This window comes from Chenopodium quinoa, unplaced genomic scaffold (genome assembly GCF_001683475.1).
Source record: "Chenopodium quinoa cultivar QQ74 unplaced genomic scaffold, ASM168347v1, whole genome shotgun sequence".
NCBI lineage: Eukaryota > Viridiplantae > Streptophyta > Magnoliopsida > Caryophyllales > Amaranthaceae > Chenopodium > Chenopodium quinoa.
Genome location: NW_018745054.1, coordinates 1,765,755 through 1,791,765, shown reverse-complemented (window position 1 = coordinate 1,791,765; position 26,011 = coordinate 1,765,755). Strand labels below are relative to the sequence as shown.

At 40.5% G+C, this 26,011-nt stretch overlaps 1 protein-coding gene across 1 annotated transcript; it reads right to left on the bottom strand.

The window, feature by feature from the left end:
- Positions 1-2,001: 2,001 nt before the first annotated feature.
- LOC110709221 lies at positions 2,002-3,008 on the bottom strand. Its single transcript, XM_021887431.1, has 2 exons — positions 2,367-3,008; positions 2,002-2,274 (listed from the first exon to the last, which is right to left on the bottom strand). Exons 1-2 carry the CDS (start codon positions 3,006-3,008, stop codon positions 2,002-2,004), a joined length of 915 nt encoding a protein of 304 aa, XP_021743123.1.
- Positions 3,009-26,011: the final 23,003 nt, after the last annotated feature.

Here is a 26,011-nt window from a genome sequence, read left to right as displayed (position 1 = left end):
ATTGAAAAATCTTTGCCACCGTCTTATCAACTCCTCCATGTCCTCCTCACAGTAATGAGTGCAATGCTTAAGAACTCCTTCGATATCATGGTCCGGAACACATTTCCAGAAGAGGCCATCTCCACACTGCTTAACAAGTAGGGGTCATTCCAAAAGTACCTCCTCACTTCCTTGAAAAACCTTTTCTTTAATTGAGAAGAAAACTCCGGGGGAATGACCCCGCAAGCAAGATAATTGGCTATATCCGCATACCACGGGCTAAATGTTAAAGCCATAGCCATGAGAGTTTCGAATCCTAATTCTTAATTGATTAGCACATCCTCCTTGTTCTCAAAAAGAGGCCTAGACAAATGATCCGCCACAAAGTTCTCCGCTCCCTTTTTATCTCTCATCTCCATGTCAAAATCTTGGAGCGAAAGAACCCAGCGAATGAGGCGTGACTTAGCTTCCGCTATATGGTCCGTGTACACAATCACTTTGGAGCATATTAGGTAGGACCAAAATTTGTCCATGGAAAACATAACCGCAAGCATTTCCTTCTCCGTTGTTGTATAGTTCTTTTGAGACTCATCAAGTGTTCTACTTGCATATTAGATGACATGAGATCTTCCTTCTTTCTTTTGCCCAAGCACCGCACCTACTGCAAAATCTGCATCACACATTAGCTCAAAAGGCAATCTCCAATACGGAGCTTGCACAACTGGAGAGGAAATGAGAGCTTCCTTGAGTTTTTGAAATGCCTCAAGACAAGCCTCATCAAAGTTAAACGCAACATCTTTCTTGAGTAATTCGGTCAAAGGTTTGGCGATTGATGGAAAATTTTTGATAAACCTCCGGTAAAAACCGCCATGCCCTAGAAAGGCCCTCACTCCCGTAACGGAAGTAGGAGGGGGCAACTTTGCAATCACCAAAACCTTGGACGAATCAATTTCAATGCCCTTTTTTGATACTTTATGGCCTAGGACAATAGCTTCCTCAACCATAAAATGGCATTTCTACCAATTTAAAACCAAGCTCGCCTCTTGACACCTTTTCAAAACTTTTCAAGATTAAAAAGATATCTTTCAAAAGACGAGCCACCAACACTAAAATCGTCCATCAAAACCTCAATTTCATTTTCAAGAATTTCAGAAAAAATGGAAGTCATGCATCGTTGGAAAGTTGAAGGAGGATTGCATAACTTGAATGGCATTCTTCGGTATGCGAATTTTCAATATGGACTTGTGAAAGTAGTTTTCTCTTGATCATTTGGATCGATAGGGATTTGGAATAACCCGGAGTATCCATCCAAAAAGCAAAAGAAAGCATGATGGGAGAGTCTCTCCAACATTTGGTCCATGAAGGGGAGAGGAAAATGGTCTTTCTTTGTAATTTTGTTTAACCTCCTATAATCAATGCACATTCTCCACCCGGTCACCGTCCGAGTGGAGATTTCCTATCCTCCTTCTCCCTTAACGATGGTCATTCCACCTTTCTTTGGAACCACGTGCACCGGGCTAACCCACTTGCTATCAGAGATAGCATAGATTATGCCCGCTTCACGCAATTTCAAGATTTCTTTCTTGATAACCTCTTGGATTGATCATCCTCAAGGTGAATACGATGCATGCACAAAGAAGGTCTAATACCCTTGATATCATCAATGCTATACCCTATCACATCTCTATATTTTCTCAACACATCAAGCAATTTATCCAAATCAAGACCATCATGGGTAGCATTGACAATAATAGGGTATTCCCCTTCATTTCCAAGATAAGCATATTTCAAATAGGGGGGAAAGGGTTTGAGTTCTACCTTAGGAGGAGGCTTGGAACTCTTCTCCAATTTCTCCTCCGCTAGCTCGAGCTCATCATCCCTAGGATCATTCTCTTCCTCCTTTTTAGCTTCTTCAATGGCCATGACAAACTCTTTTGCTTCTTGAGAGTGGTACTCTTCCTTGCACGTAAGAGCTTCAACCATTGGATCTTGAGGACTCATCATAACCCTTCCCAAGCGATCTTACTCTTCATTAACAACATCACCCCTATAGAACTTCTCAACCATGGAAGTCTTGAGTAGCTTAGAGAACTCAAAAACAATCTTTTGATTGGCTACCTCACAATTAATGATGTTGTTCTTGCAATTAATAACCGCCCCCAAAGTCTTGAGAGCTTCACGACCCAAAATCAAAGGAGTATCAACATCTTCCTCCATATCAATCACTACAAAATCACAAGGCACATAAATATGCCCACCTTGAATAGGGACATCATCAAGCTCACCACAAGGTAGCTTCACCGAACGGTCAACTAATCGGATAGTTATTCTTGTGGGATCATTTCAATATTAAGCTTTTGAGCAATGGATAGAGGGATCAAACTAACACTTGCTCCAAGATCGGCCAAGGCACCCCTAGCTTCCATGTTCCCAATCTTTACCGGCAAAGTGAAACTTCCTGGATCCTTTTGCTTCTTGGGCATCTTATGTTGAACAAGTGCCCTCACTTGATGGGGGAGAGTGATAAGCTCATCATTAAGCTTCCTCTTGTTGGTGAGATTGTCTTTTAATAACTTGGAGTATGAAGGCATTTGTGTGACAACTTCAATGAAAGGGAGGTTTATGTGAAAGTTCTTCATCACACTAAGGAACTTTGCAAATTTGTCATTTAACATCCTTTCCGTAAGTCGACCAGGAAAGGGAACTAGTCCATCAAGATTCCTAGCCTCACTAAGAGTTGAAGATGTCACCACATCTTCTGACTTCTTTTTCTCCATACTTCTCTCTTTCTCAACAACTTTCTCTTCTTCAACTTCCTTGTCTTCACTCACACTCTGTTCTCTTTCCTGCTTTTCCTCACTATCCTCTTTCTTGGGACTCTCATAGGACATACCCGATCTCAATGTGATTGCCTTGCAAGAGTCGGGTTTCACAATGTTAGAAGGGTTAGTTTGTGATTGTCTGGGTAGAGTAGAAGGTGAGTTGAAAGGAACTCTCTCGGCCAATTGAGCTAGTTGTGAATCAACCATCACGTTATGAGCCTTGACCTCTTGCATTTGTTGATTCATGACTTGAAGTTGTTGAAGAATTTTGGTTTGAGTATAATTGGGTTAAGATGCTTGCTCTTGACTCCTTTGAGCCGCATGATTTTTATTGTGGTATTGGTTTTGATTATTGTGTTGGTTGTTTCTTGGGTAGTTTCCTCTTGGGTTTAGGGTTTAAAATGGAGGTGGGTTTTGGTATTGGGGGTTGGAGTTGTATGGCTGTTGAGCTTGTTGATTCCATTGTTGGGTTTGGTGAGCAAATCCGGGTGGTGGTTGCCTCCAAGCTACAGAAAAGTAAGTTCAAATTTGATTAGTATGCCTAATAAATGAGTAAGGTAATGATAATCAACACTAGGATAGCTTTATTTACTTTTGCAGTATGGAATTCACCAAGAGCCTTTTTGGATGAGGCAATCAAGCTGAATTAAAAAGGAATATTGTTTTACTGGAAACACAAGTCACCAGCAGGGTCCAATCCAAAATAAACAAATTCACAATAGACAAACAAATCAATAATTAGCCATGTACAACCTATAAGCAGGGGAAACAAATGAATTTGACATGAATAGACGTACTCCTCATAACATGGGGCGAATACGAACTTGTCTCCCGCACGCACTAATTCCTTGATACTCCGTTCAACATAGTACAACACGTCAGGGTGGTAGCCTAAGATTCTCTTAGTGGAGATCTGCTCGGGGACCTTACTTGACACAGAGAATCAACGTCACGTAAGTGCTCCTGTAGTGCTCTGCATGCATGATAATAGAATATTAATAGAAATATAAACGACAATCACCACTAATCTGAATAACATAATTTGAGCGGCATTGAATTATTTCATGAATGTTTGAATGAGGGAAATGTTAAGCATTGAACCACTTAGAAATTCCTTCACATCTTCTTTGTTGAGCCATGCAGTTGCATCGTCATCATAGTGGAACAATGCCTTGGGTAGTGCATCTTGAACGGGAGTGTCACTAGGCAACATACAAACACGGTAGTGTAGATAAGTTAAATCATTAGAGAGAAATTGAAGGACCGTGTCTGCAACAAGTGGAGTGGCTTGCATACCTAAACCTCTCGAAGAGTTCTTCTTCAACGCTTTTTCACTTTATGACCGTTGTTCACTCCTCTTCTTTGCCACAGGTTGATCAATGCTTTTAGGCTGCTTGACCCTCCTTCTCTTTGAAGTTTGGCATTTCTTTGAAATCTGATAAAGCAAATCATGCAATTGGTTAGAAAATCAATCCATCCAACTCTTGGGAAGACAACTGGGCATAAAGTAAAGAGTGAACCAAAAATCTTACCTCGTTGATCAACCTTACCCAAGCACATGGCCATTGCATAAATCTACCTTTTGCTTCCCAGAGTGTACTAATCCCATCCTCCTCTACAGGCACCGGTACTAGGATGTACTCGAACCCCGCAATCACAAAATTGATCCCGACCGAGTAATGTTGTGGCCTAAGCGGTCGTAAATGGACCATACCACAGGTCTGTTGTGCACTACCATACGCAACCAACTCCAAAGCTCCATTGTTTAATAGCCCCGGGTGTAGAAGTACACAATGGGTCTCTTCCTACACCAATTTAGAAGAAGAAATTTCATTACCGAAAACGTCCGTACAACAACACACACAGCAACACACACAACAACACACAGCAACACACACAGCCACAAAGAACAACAACACACACAGTCACACACAGCAACACAAACAGCCACAAAAACAGCAACACACAAATCCACAGACAACAGCAGCACGAAAATAACAGGAAAACAGCAGGCAGACATCAAGCATGCAACAAGCAGACAGCTGGCAGGCAAAAGACAAACAACAGGCAGGCAGCAGGCAGATAGCCGCATGACAGCATGACAGCACGGAAACAGCAAGCATGACAGCAGGTAGACAACAAGCAGATAGCAGCAGGCAGAAAGCATAGGAACAGTAGTGAGACAGAAGCAGCATAGACACAGCGGTGAGACCGAAGCAGCATAGAAACAGCACAGAAAACGCAGACAGAAGCAGCACAGAAACTTGACAGAATTAATATTATCACCTCAGACATCTCCTTTCCCGATCAATCGTTATGCAAGTAATACAATGGTCACTCTCTCAAACACCTCCAATATAACCGAGAACATTTACATAGAACTAAACAAATCACTTGTAAATCTGGAAATTCATGAGGTGTTGGATTATGAAGCTCCCTCGAGTCCGCATGTGTAGGAGTACCAACCTGCAATAGTAAATTAATAATGCCACCTTAGATCTCACGTAACTCAATATGAAAAAACTAATGGATATGAGACTACCTCATGTATCTCATCATCGTCTCCATGTATCTCATCATCTCCTTGTCTTTGTGGGTGACTACATAAGTCCACCGGTGTAGTCGAGGGGAAAGGCAAGCCCGGCAAGTTCATTTGCTTCGCCCAAGCATTGAATTCTTCGCATCTCGTTGCACACTTGTTCCTTGATTGATGCCACCGTGGCATCCAAGTCATGTGGGGAGTTCACACTTGCTCGGGATCTTCCTAATTTGGTATATTCTTGACCCATCACCTTTTCCCATCCTAGCAAGGTCCCTCCCGCACCTAATACCCCTCCTGGATGGTAGGGCTTTCCCAAAGCCACGGTGAAAGGGTCCTTTTCTACTGTTGGGACGAGCTTGCCTTCAACTAGTTCTTCAGTGTACTCAAGCTGTAGCAAAAACGAAAAGGCAACATCAAGTTAATGTTTTTGTAAAGTGATATTTATGCAAAAGCTTCATAAAGTTCACTAGTTCATATTTGCTTACGAGTTTATCTGCCTTTTCTTTGGTTTCCGGAGCCTTGATGACCCATTTTCCGGTTTTCTTGTCACGCGAATGCCGAGAACAAATGAAATTGCCAGCACGACTCACCAACGTAGTGGTCGTGGAGTCAGAGGGTTCTTTGGAGGACCCTAGAAGCGCAGTGGGGTATACTCCCTCCTTGACCTACGTTTCCCTCCATTCACCAAATGTCTTACACTCCATGCGATGGGTGTATTGCCTCTACAATGCGTTTTTGGAATTTCGCTCCCTCAGTTCCTACATAATTAGACATGTTAGTATCATTACTTAAAAAAGAGTTAATAGTAAATCACAATTGTCATCAGAATTACTTAAACTTACAATTGCTTCCTTTTTACTTTTTTGAAGAATGAAAGCTTCCCAATCATCCTTCGATACACTTGGCCATTTTTGCCATGGGAGTTGCTCTTCCTCGATGACTTCATCATCATTGCGACCTCCTTTCTTGTTCTTTGGTTTTCTCACAACTGTCTTTCTGATCCACCCACAAACTAAGGTGGTCTTGAAGCCTCTGAATCTTTCCGCTAGTAAAGATTTAAACACCCTTCACTTGGCGGCATCATTTTTAATATTAAATAGACTCTGCAAGCACAAATAAAAGCGATTATTAGTTTTCCCTGTTAAATAACAATAAAGTGAAGGTCTTTATAATTGTGTATATGTGCAAACAAAATACTTGCCCTTGTATCATTCCAAAATGTGTCAATTAATCCTGGAGATACTTCCCGCCAACCAAGAATAATGGGGATTTTGCGCGCACAAATGCCAACGTGAACAGCATATTGACGACGCCATTTGCCTGTAGGTTGGCCTACCTTGTCATACTCCAGTACCATGGGACCGAAGGGTTTCTTGAAAATTGTGGTCGAACCCCTCGCCTTTTTCTTAGCCGGTGCCTTCACCCCCCTCCACTTTTTCCTTGGCTTTAAGTGTGGGAAGTATGATTCTCACCAACCGTCTTAGAAACTGCATTATCGATAAGAGGCGCTCGTTCAGCTGAAATTTCAAAGTCATCAAGCCTACGTTCCAACTCATCCTAAGCCTGATCTTCTACCTCAGTCTCCTTCTTCACATCATACAGCTCGTCCTCATCCTCAGAGAATTATCATCATCATCCTCTACATCCTCGACACAAATACGGTCCTGATCGTCCACCATGAGATGTAAACACCTGCCATTACAAACATAACACGTTATTAGTTGTAATATAAATAAATTTTTAAGGTAAAGTTATAATTAAATATAAATTGCTGAATTATAATACAAATCAACATAGAAAATGGGCAAGTGTAGGTCGTTTTTATTCCATATTTCAAATGTTTTAAAAGTTACTTCATTCATTTAAAAGAAAATGTGAAAAATGGGCAAGTAAGTTAACACTTTCATTCAATTTCACCTAACCATAATACTTTCAACGCCTACAATTTCAAAATTGCTGAAAAATAATACCTCTATCTAAGATTCCTTTGTTGTGGTCTAATCGCATATAGTTGGCTTGGTCATCTATGTCATTTGTTACAACAGGTCTAGGAACAGTGAAAGGTGCCGAGTCATAAAACGCATCATATTCTTCCTCATCCTCGACATCTCCAATGCCTAAGATTCTTCTTTTGCCGGCTAGCACAATAGACCATTTTGAATCGGCTGGGTCAGTTATGTAAAACACTTGCTTAGCTTGAGATGCAAGGATGAATGGTTTCACACTATCATTCAGATGGACAAGGTCTACAAGAGTAAAGTCATCATATTTGACGTTACGCCTGATATTATCAACCAACTTACACCGGAAAAGAGCAACCGTGAAGTTAAAATAATCAAGCTCCCATATTTCTTGAATTCGACCATAGTATGACAACTCCCTTAATGATGCTACAAGCATTTACACCACTTTTTTGGGTCGAGGAAGATTTAAAATCTTGACGCTCAATCCAAAAAGTGTACCCATTTATGTCATATCCCTCAAATGAGCGAACATCATCCCTAGGACCATAAGCAAGCCACCTTACTGTATCAGTGACACTCTCATCCATTCTACCCATCACTCGATCACGAAACCAACTCACAAACCTCTTATTATACAACTGCATCAATGCCCTTTCACTTTTCGATAGGAATTCATCACGCAAACTAGCCATGTGCTCATCTAAGTATGGGTGAACATCTGCAACATGATGCAACACGTACAAGTGTGCTTGTAAGAACTTATCTCGGTCAGGTGACATTCGTTTTGACTCGATTGTGCCCTGACCATCAAGTCTCCCTTCATGTCGAGAAGTAGGAAGACCAATAGGTTCAGCAACGGCTATATAGTCAGCCACAAAATTACGAATCTCCTCACCCACGATCCCTTGAATCATACTTCCTTCCGGGTGAGCCCAATTCCTTACCTTATTTTGCAATGTACCCATGTGTCTTTCAAAAGGATAGCACCACCTCATGAACACTGGACCGCACAATTTAATCTCACGAACCAAATGAAGGTGGGAAGTACATCTCAAATTTGCACAAAGTCGCAACCACATCCGCCTGCAAAGCAACAAGTGTACAAGGATCAAGCACTTTGCTGCATATTGTATAGAAAAACGAACACAGGCTTGTAATAGCTTCCCTCACGTGCTTTGGTAAAATACCATGTATTGCAATTGGTAGAAATACTTGCATCAGAACATGACAATCATGGGATTTCATACTTGTCAGCTTCAATTCTCCATTTAAGGATACAAATCATTTTCATGTTAGATGCGTACCCTGATGGAACCTTAATGTCGTACAGACATGCACAAAACATCCGTTTTTCTACCCTTGACAATGTGTAGAAAGCCGGAGGTAAATAAGCCTTGTCATCCTTGGCTTTTCCCGCATATTTCTTCTTCAACGCATCCGTGGCCTTTCCCTTTCCCTTGCTCTTCTCCTTTCCTTTTTTCGAGCTCATTTCAGTTTCCTTTTCCTGTTCCGTTCCCTTTATAACCTTTTCCTCAGCCCATAATTCTGAACGAACCCTCATCTTTTTCAAATCTAACCATGCACCCTTACCGTCCTTTGTTTTGCCTTGAATATTCATCAGCGTTCCCACAAGAGCATCACACACATTCTTCTCTATATGAATTACATCTAGACAGTGCCTAACATCATGTTCTTTCTAGTACATAAGCTTCAAAAAGATTGTTTCTTTTTTAAAGAGAGCAGTTGAGTCTGCAGCTTTTTCTGTTTTCCCAAATACTGTTCGTATACCCTTAACTCGATCATAAACCTCCTCACCAGTCGACGGCCTAGGCGCAGTCCCCTCTTCCACTGTCCCATCGAAAGCCTTTTTCTGCCTACGGTACGGGTGATCGCGCCTAAGCAGCCTTCTAGTCCGCATGTACACCTCTTTGTGAGAATGATCAAGGTGGATGCTTGGTGTTTCATCAATATAAATGGGGCATGCTTTTTTTCCTTTGTTCTTATACCCAGACAAGTTGTCATATGCTGGAAAATCATCAACATTCCACATAAGAGCTGCACGCAATGTGAACATCTCATTCTTATGAGCATCAAAAACGGAAACCCCTTCGTCCCACATCTTTCTCAAATCGTCAACAAGTGGCGCAAGATAAACATCTATGTCGTTTCCAGGTTGCCTTGGCCCCGTTATCAAAAGTGAAAGCATTACGTATTTCCGTTTCATGCACAACCAAGGAGGCAAATTGTAGATCACTAAAAGTACCGGCCATGTGCTATGTTGGGTACTAAGAGTGCCAAAAGGATTCATCCCGTCCGTGCACAACCCAAGCCTTAAATTTCTGACTTCATCACCAAATTCCCCAAACTTCAAATCAATGTTCTTCCATTGCGAGGAGTCGGTTGGATGCTTCAGCATTCTGTTTTTCTTTCTTCCCTCTGCATGCCACCTTAAGTTTTTAGCGTCTTTTGGTGTTGAGAATAGACGCTTAAACCTTGGAATAATGGGAAGATACGACAACACCTTAGCAGGAGGTCCCTTCGTACCAGCATTGCAACTCATGCGCTTGTAGTGCGACTTTTTGCATCGTGGACACTCCTCCAATTGTTCATATTCTTTTCGATAAAGAATACAATCATTAGGACATCCATGTATCTTCTTATACTCCTAACCAAATGGACACATGAGCTTCTTTGCGTTGTAAGACTTAGGAATTTCATTCCCATCAGGCAACATCTCACTTAACGCGGTCAACAAAGAAGTAAAACTATTGTCCGTCCACCCATGCTTCGACTTAATATTAAAAAGTGTTAGCACGGCTGATAGTTTGGAGTATTGTTTTCACCCAAGATACAAAGGCTTTTTAGAAGCCTCCGATAATGACTCAAACACGTCACCTTCAACATCACGCATCATCTCATCCACCCCTTCATCGTCGACCTCATCCACCTGATCATCCTCAAATCCATCCTCATCACCATTATCAATAATATGTTCATCATTCCAGTATTCCTCGTCCACACGAATCTCATTGCTTCTATCATGCACATCATTCCCATCAACATTCCCACTTTACTCTCGTTCTTTACCGTTCCAAATCCACACATGGTATTTAAGCCCTAAACCCACGACAAATTACATGATCTCTAATTATTTTTACACTATTGACCACCTTCACATTATCACAATCAACACAAGGACAATAGAGCCAATCGACACCCATTCTGCGGTGATAAGATGAAGCACTTTCGCAAAACTCTTGAACCCCATCAAAGAATTTCAATGTATCACGTCTACCATACATCCAGCCACGATCCTTCTCCATTAAGTAAATTGTCTCTAAACATAGCAACATATTATGAATAATGTATAATTGCTACATCTATTATATATGTAAATCAAATTCAAACACACACCATGCATATAACATTCATATAGATAAAAAAAATGCATATATACTTCCAAAGGGTCGTTATCACTCCAACCTAACCCATCCTTGAACGTGTAATCTCACTAGTGAATGTATGTCGACTTTCCAATTTTAAGGAAAATCCGGCAGCATTTCCCCCCAGTTCTCTAAGTACACGATGTAGGTAATTACTTACCCACATATGTACCTAGAGAACAGGGTGAGGAAATGGTAAGCCAAGATGTTCCTTAAAATCGAAAAAAAAAGACATACATTCACCACCTATGTGAGAGTGAACGTTCAAGAATAGTCCCAACCAGGGACTATTCAAGACTTTCTCCTAATGAGAAAGCCTTGAACGGGTATCTAGGCATATGATGATGCAAACATTTCACATATTGTTGTATCTATTTGTCATTAAATAATACACAAGTTGTGATAACATGAAAAAAACTTTTATTAAATGAATAAAGAGAAAGAAATATAGCTTAGTAAAGTGTATAATTCATACCAATATAGCAAGTACAATGGATGTATTCTTTCTAACTTCCCACTTGAGCTAAATATGCAGTCTTCAAGCTAATAAACTTGTGCTTCAATTCACATATGAATCTATAAAAAAACAAAAAGAAAAAACAAAACAAAAAAAAAAGTTAGTAAGTATTTCATGGTTTGCTTAGTACATTAACGTTCATTCAAATAAACCAACTTAAGAATCAAACATTAATACATAATGATGTTTTATTGTACCAAACCAATAATATACAACAGAAAACATGACAGTCAAAATAATGGAATATAAGACCTTAATAAAAGTAATGCAGACTATCTTCCACACCACTCCTAGAATAGACCAGCTCTAACCAATGCCTCTAACAGCTCTAATGGTCTAAGAATAGACCAGGGCATGAAAATTTGGCTGAAATCAATCCAAGAGATGGTAGAGCTCAGGCACAACAAGTCCCTCGTTTATCATATATTGAGCACACACATTGGCAATTGCAAAAGCAAGAACATGACCAGAACTTTGACGGTAACCTACCCTCAAGATAAGCAGATAGTACGTGTATCTTCTTTAACCCTAGTCATCACTTCATAGCCAGCAGTTAATGCCTTAATTGTAAAGGGTGATATGCCACAATCCCCAAATCTAAAACAACAATCAAGAGCATAACTTGACAGATAAAGCTTAAAAATGATATAGTACATCAATTGAAGTTCTAAAAGTCATTACGTAAAACTAGCAAAAAACAAACAACATCAATTTTACCTATGTGAGGAAGCTAAGGATATTATTATCAGTGGCTAGAAAGCTGTTGTTTCCCTTCCCTGCTCAAAATCTAACCACAACTCCTAAGCCATTAATCGTGAACAATCAAACCCATTCTATTATCACAGCTCCTTCTGATACAATAGACCCTGGTATAACAGCTCCCTTACAACCCCCAATTCTTCCACCAAATACCACCGCAGCCTAATCACCAAATAACACCAAACTCCCTGCTCCCTTACAACCACCAATTCAATGACAAAACCTACATTACAAGAACCCTAAAAATTACTAAACTGAAAAACAAATCCACGAAAAACCCTTTATTGCGAAGGAATTTGATAGTTTGCGAATACCACAAAAAACACTTACCTTAAAGCTACTTCAATGGAGGTGAGAAATCTCTTAATCTACTTCAATGGAGAATAAAGCGCACAACCTTCAATGGAGGAGATATATGGAGAGAGAAAGAGGTGCATGCATCTGCTTCAACGAAAGTGAGAAGGTTAGAAACCACTTCAATGGAGTAAGGCGAAACCTAGGAGATGGTGGAAGAGAAGAGCGAAAAAACGAGGGAAATGTGTAAATGAAAATAGCATGGGGCAAGAAAGACGTTGAAGCTTAAAGGGCGATTTTTTTAAAAAAAAATTTGCACCGGTTTGAACCGGTGCTAATACAATATTTCGCACCGGTTTGGTTTGAACCGATGCGAAATCTATTTCCCTCTTTTTTTTTTTTTTTTTTTTTTTTTTAATTAGCACCTATTTGGTTGGAACCGGTGCGAAAGGTTAATTTCCTAATCCCACCCATTTCTTTGCACACCGGTTTTCAAAAACTGGTGCGAAAGGGGGGTGCCTATTTCATTTTTTCTACTAGTGAATAAAACAAGTAAAGCTAGGAAATTTATGGAAGAAAACACAAACAAGAACAATAAAACTAAAGACTAGAGAATAAGGAAAAGAGATTACTATTATAAATGTTGAAGGATTAGATAAACATGAAATAGTTGCAATAATCTTAAAGAAAACTTGAATATCTTAATTACAAAGATTGAAACTTGAAGACTAGATAATTTCTCTCTCTAAAAGATGTTCATATTCTCTCTCTACAAAGTGTTTTTGATGTCAATGGAATAGTGGATGGATGAAGATTCAAGCCAAAGGCTATTTATAGTCTCTTGTTAAAACAAGGAAAACGGGCATGGGAGTGGCCTCTTCTGTCAAGCTGCCGCGCCCTCTCCTTCGTGGGTACGAAGTTGGGAAAACCCAGCTCGCCACGCCCGCGGCCCTCTGAGTCGCGCCCTCTCCTGAAACTGCTCTGTAGCTTAGGATCCCCCTGTCCGCGCCCATGGTTGTGAGGCCCGCCCTCGCGGCTACCTGTAGCAGCGCGCCCTCTCCTTTGCAGCATCTTTTCTTCCTTGAGTAAGCCACCTTAGCAACTCCAACTCCGTTTGGCAATCCAAAATCCGCCCACGAGTGCTAGGGGCTATCAAATTTTGTTAAATCTCTTCACAGTGACCGTGTCGCCCAGATCATGGTAGACCACCTTCACCCTAGTGTGCTTCCGGGGTATGTCCTTCTGCCAACGGGCTACAATGTACTTCTCTGGCAAATCTTCAACCAAGTTTTCATCGAGAATCCTAATACAGTGTTTAAAAAGTATGCCACTTGTCTCAAACTTCCCACAGTCACACTGCACCTCCTTTGTCATTGTAAAGAAAGTAACATTGTAGGTTCTTCGCCTATCTGTAACGACATCCTCACTAGCACCGGGAGGTACTATCCATACACAATCGACCATCGAATACTGAATAAGGTTTTCAGACAAAACCTTTTCTCCTCGGACGTTGCAATACATCATTCTCGTACACTCGTTTTGTACTTCTTGAAACTTGTTGTCTGTGTATAACTTTTGAAATATTTTTTTCACTTTGAAGCTACTAACCAACCTCCTAAAGTACTTCGAGCAACGCTCATCTGCACTCACTTCATCTCGAACGCGTTGATCCAAGGCCATGCAATACTTTTGAGGAAACTCAAGTAGTTTGATTTTGCGGTTAACATATCCATCGAAAAACTGATTGATGCTCTCCACCCTTTGTGTGGTCTTCATACCAGCCCAAAAAAAATCTTTCATGTAAGCAGGCACCTACATACAACTCTCTTTGTGTAGGCTCTATATCCATTCATTTTCCTCCAACTTATACTCAACTACAAACTCTGCCCATCGGGTATGGAACTCCTCGGGGTCAAAGCTCTCATACACCAAGGGGGTTGATGAACTCTTGGTAACTAGACAAAAATGAAAAAGGTTAGAGTACATAACAGCAGAACAACAATTTTACTCGCAATTTTACAATCTATTGAAAAGTCAAAGCCTGTCTATCAGCTTTGACTTGAATTTCAAAGACTCTGTTATAATAAGTGAATCAGTTTTTTCTGCCTATGAAACTGATCTCAAGATCTTGAGATTTGCAAAAAGTTTTCATCCTCTCCAATTTAACCCCCCCCCCCCCCCACCGCCCCCCTTGTGCATATTTGTATTCAACATAGCAAATTTAAATTTATAAGGCAGGAGTAATATCACAACATACCGTGCACACTGGCCAAGTTTCTTAGGGATCTTGCTCATGATATGCCATATGCACCAACGATGCACTGTGTTTGGCATGACTTCAGCTAGGGGCCTCCACATAGTTGCCGCTTGGTCGTTCAAAATGGATTTAGGAGCTCGGTTGTTCATGCAAGCCAGCCACTGTCGAAATATCCACACAAACGTATCGCAGTCTTCATGTGAAACAAGAGCACATCCCAACAACAATGATTGCCCATGGTGGTTCACACCAACAAAGTTCGCATGGGAGCTCGTACTCATTTGTTAGGTATGTTGCGTCGAAGCAAACAACATCACCAAAGTCCTGATAAGCTACCCTACTTCTTGCATCCACCCACAACACATGCTTAAGCCTCCCTTCTTCATCCAAACGTTGAGCATGGAAAAAATTTTGGTTGTCGGATTGCATTTTTTCAAAGTACTCCATCATTGCCAACGAGTCCCCTCTAACCATCTTCAACCGCCTAGCCTTGTACACCTCATGTTGTAAATCTTTGACGGTGAGAGCCATGTTACCGTTTCGTTCGGTCGCCATGCAACCGTGTATTTGAGAAATTGGTATACCTTGCTCACAGAAATCCATCAACTTCTTCTTCACTTTTGAGGTCATTTGCTTCATGTGGTACTCCTTCACAAGTTTAGAATTTGCCGAATCAATCTTGTGATTATGCACTAAATGCACGGTCTTCAACGCCCACATGCCATCTTCATTAACTTTAGCATAAACACGGGCCTCACATTCACACTTTTACGAAGCCCTCTTCCTACGACTTAACTCATTCTCACATACAACCCCATCAACTAAACCACCTGAACCTCCAACACCCATTGCCTTTGCCCTCTTGTTTGCTTCCCTCCTAGCCCTCATGTCGGGTTTACCCCAACACTCACACTTCCACGTGTTTGCAATTCTTTGTTTGTCCGCCGTCTTAGAATTTACGCCTTGAACCCTTAACACTCCAAACCCCATCTGCTCAACATACTCCTTATAGTAGGCTTCAACCTCTTGCCAAGATCGGAAAACCATCCCTTCCTTAGGCTCCTCAACAATTACACGCATTTTGTTGCTACCAACCACAGTGTGAGTCGTATGAATTGTTTTCAAGGGGGATAAATACCTAACAATCATGTCAACTTCACCTACACCAACTACACCAACTACAGCAACACCCTCAGCACAACTATCTGCAACAACTATGTCTTCTATACCCTCCATATCATTGCCCTCCTTCTCCTCCATATCAATGTTACTCCTAAACTTAACGACACTGCCACAATCACCAACACCAACCTCACTACTTCTAATAACGCCTTCAGTTTCCATTTAAAAGGAATGGTGTCCTTCTAACAAGTGTATTATTCTGATAGAGGGTTCAGAATTATTACAGAGCTAATTCTTCAGTAAGGTCAAGTGATCGCAATGCCTAGGTGGAGGCCGCTTCCGATCAGTAATATTAAGGTATAATTAATATTACAGCTTAATCTTAACTGAACCCTTCGGGTCGAACCCAATCGAACAACCGATCCGAGACGACGAATTAATCAGAAGGATTTAATGATTTGACGGAGTTTTACGAATACAGACGTCGGATATCGAGCCTAGGGCGTCGAGACCGAGCGTCGCAAAATCACAAGCGACAAGTACGAGCATAGACGTAGCTAGGCTAGGCTAGCTCATCACAAGCTTAGACACACCATGTGTGTTCTAGGCGCACCCATGGTGCTAGGCGAGGCATGAGTGCCTAGGCGCCATCGCAGCCCTAGCACCACGCACAGCACCATCGCAGTGCTAGGCACATGCGTGTGTGCGTGTGCGTGTGCGTGTGCACCATCGTACAACATCGCCCAGCAGCCTCACAATGCAGCACCGAGCCTTCGCATAGTTGTGTGCTTGCGTGCGTGCCCTCGCATGGCAGCACCAAGCTAAGCAAGCTAGCAAGCAGCACTAGCCTCACTCAGTGTGTGTGCACCATCGCCCAGCATTAAGCCCAGCATGTGTGGCTCGCTAGAAGCACGCATGCTAGGCCTTGCGTGCGTGAGTGCGCTGGCTGGGCTATACGTATGCTGGCCTGGCTGTGCTGGCTATGCGAGAAGGCATGTGCATGTGCGTGCTACTGGAAGTGCGAGGGGCTATGAGTGCGATTGCTATGCGAGTGTGTGCGTGGAGGGGCTAGGCAGCAGCGCCCAGCGATAGCACGCAACAGCAGCACGAGCATTGCCCAGCATAGCACGCACATGCTGGCTGGGGTGATGCGGGGATGCTGGCTGGCTGGGCTAGCTGGCCAGCAAAGCAAGCAGCCAGCTCACCCCATTGCTTGAGGCGGTTTTAGGTGAGTGGGGACCAAAGGCTTGGAGCATGCCTTAGGGAGCAAGGCAATGGTCCCCCCCCAAGGTTCATGGTCCTCACCTAACTCTCTCTCTATCCCCTTGACACTTGTTGCATTGTGATTGATTTGATTATTAATTTATTTTGGAATTAAATTAATTATCAAAATTATTCATTCTCCCACATTGGTTGGGAAATGAAGATCAAGGGTCCATTTCCCTATAAGTACCAAAGGCATTGGTATTGGGAAAGAACAACCTTGAGTGGAATTAAAAGGCAACTCTTGATTTGAGTAAACCTTGATTCGTAAAACTCATAGTTTTATTTGTCCGGGTCTCGACTAACCTTTGAGACTTATGACGCTCGGGTCGGGTTCGAGGGTACGATCCCGTCGGAGGCCTCCTGTTTTCGAGGTTCAAGTAAGAGCTCATAGTTGAGCGAAGCACGCGTCAAAGGTATAATATTTTATCCTTAATTGCGTTTTAATTATGTTTTGCTTGTTAATTTCATTTATTATGGGGGCAGGTCTTGGCGGGTTTCTTTCCGTGTAGTGAGGGTCACTACGAAACCCTACACAATTTTCATAATATCAGTCTTCACCATAAAAAATAATTTACCCTTCAAATATAGAACACCAACATAATTACAAAACAAATTAATACAGAACACCAACATAATTACAATACAAATTAAACTAGTTAATCAACCAACCAACACGTTTTCACAGCACAAATTCAACCCAACACAAAAATACAACCAACCAACACAAATCAACCAACCAATTGAACAACCAACAAAGTAATACAACTAATTTTCAAAAATTAACACAAATCAACAGAGGGATTTGTTTCACAGCATACGAAGACAACACATTATCAAAAAGTATAAATTGCATTTTCAACAAAATCATTTGGCCATTTTCCAGCAACCTCAAACCACCCATTTTAACAGAGGCATGTAACCTCATAATACCATTACTTTCAAAATTATTATGATTTCGGTCGCAATTATGAATTCAATTTCATGAAATGTTGTCGCATCAAAACCCTAGAACAAAACAAAACTCACGACTGGAAGAAGCGACGAAGAAAGAGAACAGAAAACTACCTGCTAATTCAAAGATGTGCATTTTTTCAGCTGGGTCTGGAAATTGGGTCCCTAGATCAGAACGAAACTCACGACTGGAAGAAGCGACGAAGAAAGAGAACATAAAACTACCTACTAATTCAACTTTTTCTGGAAATTGGGTCTAGAAGCTGTTCAACTCGAAGATGTGTGAAGATGTGATGTGTGAAGATGTGTGAATATTTTTCCTCCTAACCTCAACAATGTAACGCCATCCGTTAAATAGATTGGCACAAGGATGTCCCCACTCAGCACCACTCAGCAAATTAACACATAGGCGAATCCGACTCATCATCCCAGGAAGTGAAAAACATCACTTTAATTTCAGAAATGTCATTATGAGAAACGCTTATGTTTCTCACAATGAGGAACAAAGATTTCCTCCTTGCCAAGGCTACTACTGTAGTTGCTGCCTTGACAAGGCTACTATTCACTACTACAAAAATTGGCAAAGAGACCCGTTGTAATAATGCTTGAGAGACCGCCTCGAAACGGATAAAGAGACCCGTTCATTAAGGGGGGTTTGTTAAGTAAAACCAAAAGACCCGTTGTTAGTGATAAAGGGTCTGTTATGTATGTTTTGAAATTAATTTCTTAGAAGGGAAAGAGACTAGTTACTTAATATATGGGGTCTGTTTAGTGGAATTAAACACACCCATCATGTCAATTAACGGATCTCTTTGCCTTTTATTTTTGTAGAAAAAAAGTTTAAATATTATTTTTGCTTTGATGTGCTTTGCATTTGAATTTTGAAATTTTCGTTTTCATTCTTTATAGAAATTGGCGGAAAAATCATACTATTGGAAGTATATTATTGTAGTTACACTTCAAGAGCACTGCCATAATAATGGGCTAAATTAAAGTTGATGCGGTAAAAAGAAAAATAAAAATCAACCTACATAAAATCCTAGCAAAATAAACAAAAAAAAAATAATATTGAAGTTACTAAAATTTACAACTACGATTAAAACAATAAGGCTCAAGTACTCCATTCTCTCTCTTTGAGAATTTTGTGAGATGAAATCAAGCAAATCTGAAAAAAAAATACAGAATAATGAATCAATATAAGAATCCTACCAAAAAAACTTATTTGAAAATAAGTTCAATAAATAAAAAACAAAGAAAATAAGAGATGCACAAAAAAATTATTGAAAGAAAGCACAACTTCACAAGCAACAATATTACAAACTAAATGCAGTACTCCATCTGCGTCTCTGCATGTATGTTCATCTGAATTTACATCTAACCAAAGGAATTGTATTACAGCAAAACATCGACAATAACAATGGAAACCTAATAGTATAAGTAATTATTCGGCGACAATGACAAAGACCGTCAGCAAAATTTATCTCTGAAATAAAGTAGACAGAATAATTTTTCAGCCTTGAAGATCTAATAGTATAAATTATTCCATAAACAATAATACTTCACCAAGTAAAAAATCATGAAATGAAACCCATATGACCTGAAAAATTGAAGGAATTTACACAATTCAAACGGATTGGTGCCACTAGTATCTATATTACTTCTTATGGCTATGAGCATTTTTTTTTCATAGTACGTCTCCATCTCCATCTCCATCTCCGATCCAAGTGACTTGGGCGATTTTCTGAAACTTGAGAAAAGTGATAGGAGAAAGAGCAAGCAATTTAAGGGGAAAGAAATAAATCATCTAAGAGTGCCCTTTTTTTTTACCATTTGAGTGTTTACATAGTTTTAATTCAAGGGGAGAAGCTAAAGAAGAAGAAGTGATGGCGGCGGTTTGGTTTCAAAGAGAGGATGAGGTTTTTTATTTGGAGTTAGGGTTTGTAGAGAGAGATGAAAGGAATGGTGTCCTTCCAACAAGTGTATTATTCTGATAGAGGGTCCAGAATTATTACGGAGCTAATTTTTCAATCAGGCAACATCTCACTTAACGCGGTCAACAAAGAAGTAAAACTATTGTCCGTCCACCCATGCTTCGACTTAATATTAAAAAGTGTTAGCACGGCTGATAGTTTGGAGTATTGTTTTCACCCAAGATACAAAGGCTTTTTAGAAGCCTCCGATAATGACTCAAACACGTCACCTTCAACATCACGCATCATCTCATCCACCCCTTCATCGTCGACCTCATCCACCTGATCATCCTCAAATCCATCCTCATCACCATTATCAATAATATGTTCATCATTCCAGTATTCCTCGTCCACACGAATCTCATTGCTTCTATCATGCACATCATTCCCATCAACATTCCCACTTTACTCTCGTTCTTTACCGTTCCAAATCCACACATGGTATTTAAGCCCTAAACCCACGACAAATTACATGATCTCTAATTATTTTTACACTATTGACCACCTTCACATTATCACAATCAACACAAGGACAATAGAGCCAATCGACACCCATTCTGCGGTGATAAGATGAAGCACTTTCGCAAAACTCTTGAACCCCATCAAAGAATTTCAATGTATCACGTCTACCATACATCCAGCCACGATCCTTCTCCATTAAGTAAATTGTCTCTAAACATAGCAACATATTATGAATAATGTATAATTGCTACATCTATTATATATGTAAATCAAATTCAAACACACACCATGCATATAACATTCATATAGATAAAAAAAATGCATATATACTTCCAAAGGGTCGTTATCACTCCAACCTAACCCATCCTTGAACGTGTAATCTCACTAGTGAATGTATGTCGACTTTCCAATTTTAAGGAAAATCCGGCAGCATTTCCCCCCAGTTCTCTAAGTACACGATGTAGGTAATTACTTACCCACATATGTACCTAGAGAACAGGGTGAGGAAATGGTAAGCCAAGATGTTCCTTAAAATCGAAAAAAAAGACATACATTCACCACCTATGTGAGAGTGAACGTTCAAGAATAGTCCCAACCAGGGACTATTCAAGACTTTCTCCTAATGAGAAAGCCTTGAACGGGTATCTAGGCATATGATGATGCAAGCATTTCACATATTGTTGTATCTATTTGTCATTAAATAATACACAAGTTGTGATAACATGAAAAAAACTTTTATTAAATGAATAAAGAGAAAGAAATATAGCTTAGTAAAGTGTATAATTCATACCAATATAGCAAGTACAATGGATGTATTCTTTCTAACTTCCCACTTGAGCTAAATATGCAGTCTTCAAGCTAATAAACTTGTGCTTCAATTCACATATGAATCTATAAAAAAACAAAAAGAAAAAAACAAAACAAAAAAAAAAGTTAGGAAGTATTTCATGGTTTGCTTAGTACATTAACGTTCATTCAAATAAACCAACTTAAGAATCAAACATTAATACATAATGATGTTTTATTGTACCAAACCAATAATATACAACAGAAAACATGACAGTCAAAATAATGGAATATAAGACCTTAATAAAAGTAATGCAGACTATCTTCCACACCACTCCTAGAATAGACCAGCTCTAACCAATGCCTCTAACAGCTCTAATGGTCTAAGAATAGACCAGGGCATGAAAATTTGGCTGAAATCAATCCAAGAGATGGTAGAGCTCAGGCACAGCAAGTCCCTCGTTTATCATATATTGAGCACACACATTGGCAATTGCAAAAGCAAGAACATGACCAGAACTTTGACGGTAACCTACCCTCAAGATAAGCAGATAGTACGTGTATCTTCTTTAACCCTAGTCATCACTTCATAGCCAGCAGTTAATGCCTTAATTGTAAAGGGTGATATGCCACAATCCCCAAATCTAAAACAACAATCAAGAGCATAACTTGACAGATAAAGCTTAAAAATGATATAGTACATCAATTGAAGTTCTAAAAGTCATTACGTAAAACCAGCAAAAAACAAACAACATCAATTTTACCTATGTGAGGAAGCTAAGGATATTATTATCAGTGGCTAGAAAGCTGTTGTTTCCCTTCCCTGCTCAAAATCTAACCACAACTCCTAAGCCATTAATCGTGAACAATCAAACCCATTCTATTATCACAGCTCCTTCTGATACAATAGACCCTGGTATAACAGCTCCCTTACAACCCCCAATTCTTCCACCAAATACCACCGCAGCCTAATCACCAAATAACACCAAACTCCCTGCTCCCTTACAACCACCAATTCAATGACAAAACCTACATTACAAGAACCCTAAAAATTACTAAACTGAAAAAACAAATCCACGAAAAACCCTTTATTGCGAAGGAATTTGATAGTTTGCGAATACCACAAAAAACACTTACCTTAAAGCTACTTCAATGGAGGTGAGAAATCTCTTAATCTACTTCAATGGAGAATAAAGCGCACAACCTTCAATGGAGGAGATATATGGAGAGAGAAAGAGGTGCATGCATCTGCTTCAACGAAAGTGAGAAGGTTAGAAACCACTTCAATGGAGTAAGGCGAAACCTAGGAGATGGTGGAAGAGAAGAGCGAAAAAACGAGGGAAATGTGTAAATGAAAATAGCATGGGGCAAGAAAGACGTTGAAGCTTAAAGGGCGATTTTTTTAAAAAAAATTTGCACCGGTTTGAACCGGTGCTAATACAATATTTCGCACCGGTTTGGTTTGAACCAATGCGAAATCTATTTCCCTCTTTTTTTTTTTTTTTTTTTTTTTTTTTTTAATTAGCACCTATTTGGTTGGAACCGGTGCGAAAGGTTAATTTCCTAATCCCACCCATTTCTTTGCACACCGGTTTTCAAAAACTGGTGCGAAAGGGGGGTGCCTATTTCATTTTTTCTACTAGTGAATAAAACAAGTAAAGCTAGGAAATTTATGGAAGAAAACACAAACAAGAACAATAAAACTAAAGACTAGAGAATAAGGAAAAGAGATTACTATTATAAATGTTGAAGGATTAGATAAACATGAAATAGTTGCAATAATCTTAAAGAAAACTTGAATATCTTAATTACAAAGATTGAAACTTGAAGACTAGATAATTTCTCTCTCTAAAAGATGTTCATATTCTCTCTCTACAAAGTGTTTTTGATGTCAATGGAATAGTGGATGGATGAAGATTCAAGCCAAAGGCTATTTATAGTCTCTTGTTAAAACAAGGAAAACGGGCATGGGAGTGGCCTCTTCTGTCAAGCTGCCGCGCCCTCTCCTTCGTGGGTACGAAGTTGGGAAAACCCAGCTCGCCACGCCCGCGGCCCTCTGAGTCGCGCCCTCTCCTGAAACTGCTCTGTAGCTTAGGATCCCCCTGTCCGCGCCCATGGTTGTGAGGCCCGCCCTCGCGGCTACCTGTAGCAGCGCGCCCTCTCCTTTGCAGCATCTTTTCTTCCTTGAGTAAGCCACCTTAGCAACTCCAACTCCGTTTGGCAATCCAAAATCCGCCCACGAGTGCTAGGGGCTATCAAATTTTGTTAAATCTCTTCACAGTGACCGTGTCGCCCAGATCATGGTAGGCCACCTTCACCCTAGTGTGCTTCCGGGGTATGTCCTTCTGCCAACGGGCTACAATGTACTTCTCTGGCAAATCTTCAACCAAGTTTTCATCGAGAATCCTAATACAGTGTTTAAAAAGTATGCCACTTGTCTCAAACTTCCCACAGTCACACTGCACCTCCTTTGTCATTGTAAAGAAAGTAACATTGTAGGTTCTTCGCCTATCTGTAACGACATCCTCACTAGCACCGGGAGGTACTATCCATACACAATCGACCATCGAATACTGAATAAGGTTTTCAGACAAAACCTTTTCTCCTCGGACGTTGCAATACATCATTCTCGTACACTCGTTTTGTACTTCTTGAAACTTGTTGTCTGTGTATAACTTTTGAAATATTTTTTTCACTTTGAAGCTACTAACCAACCTCCTAAAGTACTTCGAGCAACGCTCATCTGCACTCACTTCATCTCGAACGCGTTGATCCAAGGCCATGCAATACTTTTGAGGAAACTCAAGTAGTTTGATTTTGCGGTTAACATATCCATCGAAAAACTGATTGATGCTCTCCACCCTTTGTGTGGTCTTCATACCAGCCCAAAAAAAATCTTTCATGTAAGCAGGCACCTACATACAACTCTCTTTGTGTAGGCTCTATATCCATTCATTTTCCTCCAACTTATACTCAACTACAAACTCTGCCCATCGGGTATGGAACTCCTCGGGGTCAAAGCTCTCATACACCAAGGGGGTTGATGAACTCTTGGTAACTAGACAAAAATGAAAAAGGTTAGAGTACATAACAGCAGAACAACAATTTTACTCGCAATTTTACAATCTATTGAAAAGTCAAAGCCTGTCTATCAGCTTTGACTTGAATTTCAAAGACTCTGTTATAATAAGTGAATCAGTTTTTTCTGCCTATGAAACTGATCTCAAGATCTTGAGATTTGCAAAAAGTTTTCATCCTCTCCAATTTAACCCCCCCCCACCGCCCCCCTTGTGCATATTTGTATTCAACATAGCAAATTTAAATTTATAAGGCAGGAGTAATATCACAACATACCGTGCACACTGGCCAAGTTTCTTAGGGATCTTGCTCATGATATGCCATATGCACCAACGATGCACTGTGTTTGGCATGACTTCAGCTAGGGGCCTCCACATAGTTGCCGCTTGGTCGTTCAAAATGGATTTAGGAGCTCGGTTGTTCATGCAAGCCAGCCACTGTCGAAATATCCACACAAACGTATCGCAGTCTTCATGTGAAACAAGAGCACATCCCAACAACAATGATTGCCCATGGTGGTTCACACCAACAAAGTTCGCATGGGAGCTCGTACTCATTTGTTAGGTATGTTGCGTCGAAGCAAACAACATCACCAAAGTCCTGATAAGCTACCCTACTTCTTGCATCCACCCACAACACATGCTTAAGCCTCCCTTCTTCATCCAAACGTTGAGCATGGAAAAAATTTTGGTTGTCGGATTGCATTTTTTCAAAGTACTCCATCATTGCCAACGAGTCCCCTCTAACCATCTTCAACCGCCTAGCCTTGTACACCTCATGTTGTAAATCTTTGACGGTGAGAGCCATGTTACCGTTTCGTTCGGTCGCCATGCAACCGTGTATTTGAGAAATTGGTATACCTTGCTCACATAAATCCATCAACTTCTTCTTCACTTTTGAGGTCATTTGCTTCATGTGGTACTCCTTCACAAGTTTAGAATTTGCCGAATCAATCTTGTGATTATGCACTAAATGCACGGTCTTCAACGCCCACATGCCATCTTCATTAACTTTAGCATAAACACGGGCCTCACATTCACACTTTTACGAAGCCCTCTTCCTACGACTTAACTCATTCTCACATACAACCCCATCAACTAAACCACCTGAACCTCCAACACCCATTGCCTTTGCCCTCTTGTTTGCTTCCCTCCTAGCCCTCATGTCGGGTTTACCCCAACACTCACACTTCCACGTGTTTGCAATTCTTTGTTTGTCCGCCGTCTTAGAATTTACGCCTTGAACCCTTAACACTCCAAACCCCATCTGCTCAACATACTCCTTATAGTAGGCTTCAACCTCTTGCCAAGATCGGAAAACCATCCCTTCCTTAGGCTCCTCAACAATTACACGCATTTTGTTGCTACCAACCACAGTGTGAGTCGTATGAATTGTTTTCAAGGGGGATAAATACCTAACAATCATGTCAACTTCACCTACACCAACTACACCAACTACAGCAACACCCTCAGCACAACTATCTGCAACAACTATGTCTTCTATACCCTCCATATCATTGCCCTCCTTCTCCTCCATATCAATGTTACTCCTAAACTTAACGACACTGCCACAATCACCAACACCAACCTCACTACTTCTAATAACGCCTTCAGTTTCCATTTAAAAGGAATGGTGTCCTTCTAACAAGTGTATTATTCTGATAGAGGGTTCAGAATTATTACAGAGCTAATTCTTCAGTAAGGTCAAGTGATCGCAATGCCTAGGTGGAGGCCGCTTCCGATCAGTAATATTAAGGTATAATTAATATTACAGCTTAATCTTAACTGAACCCTTCGGGT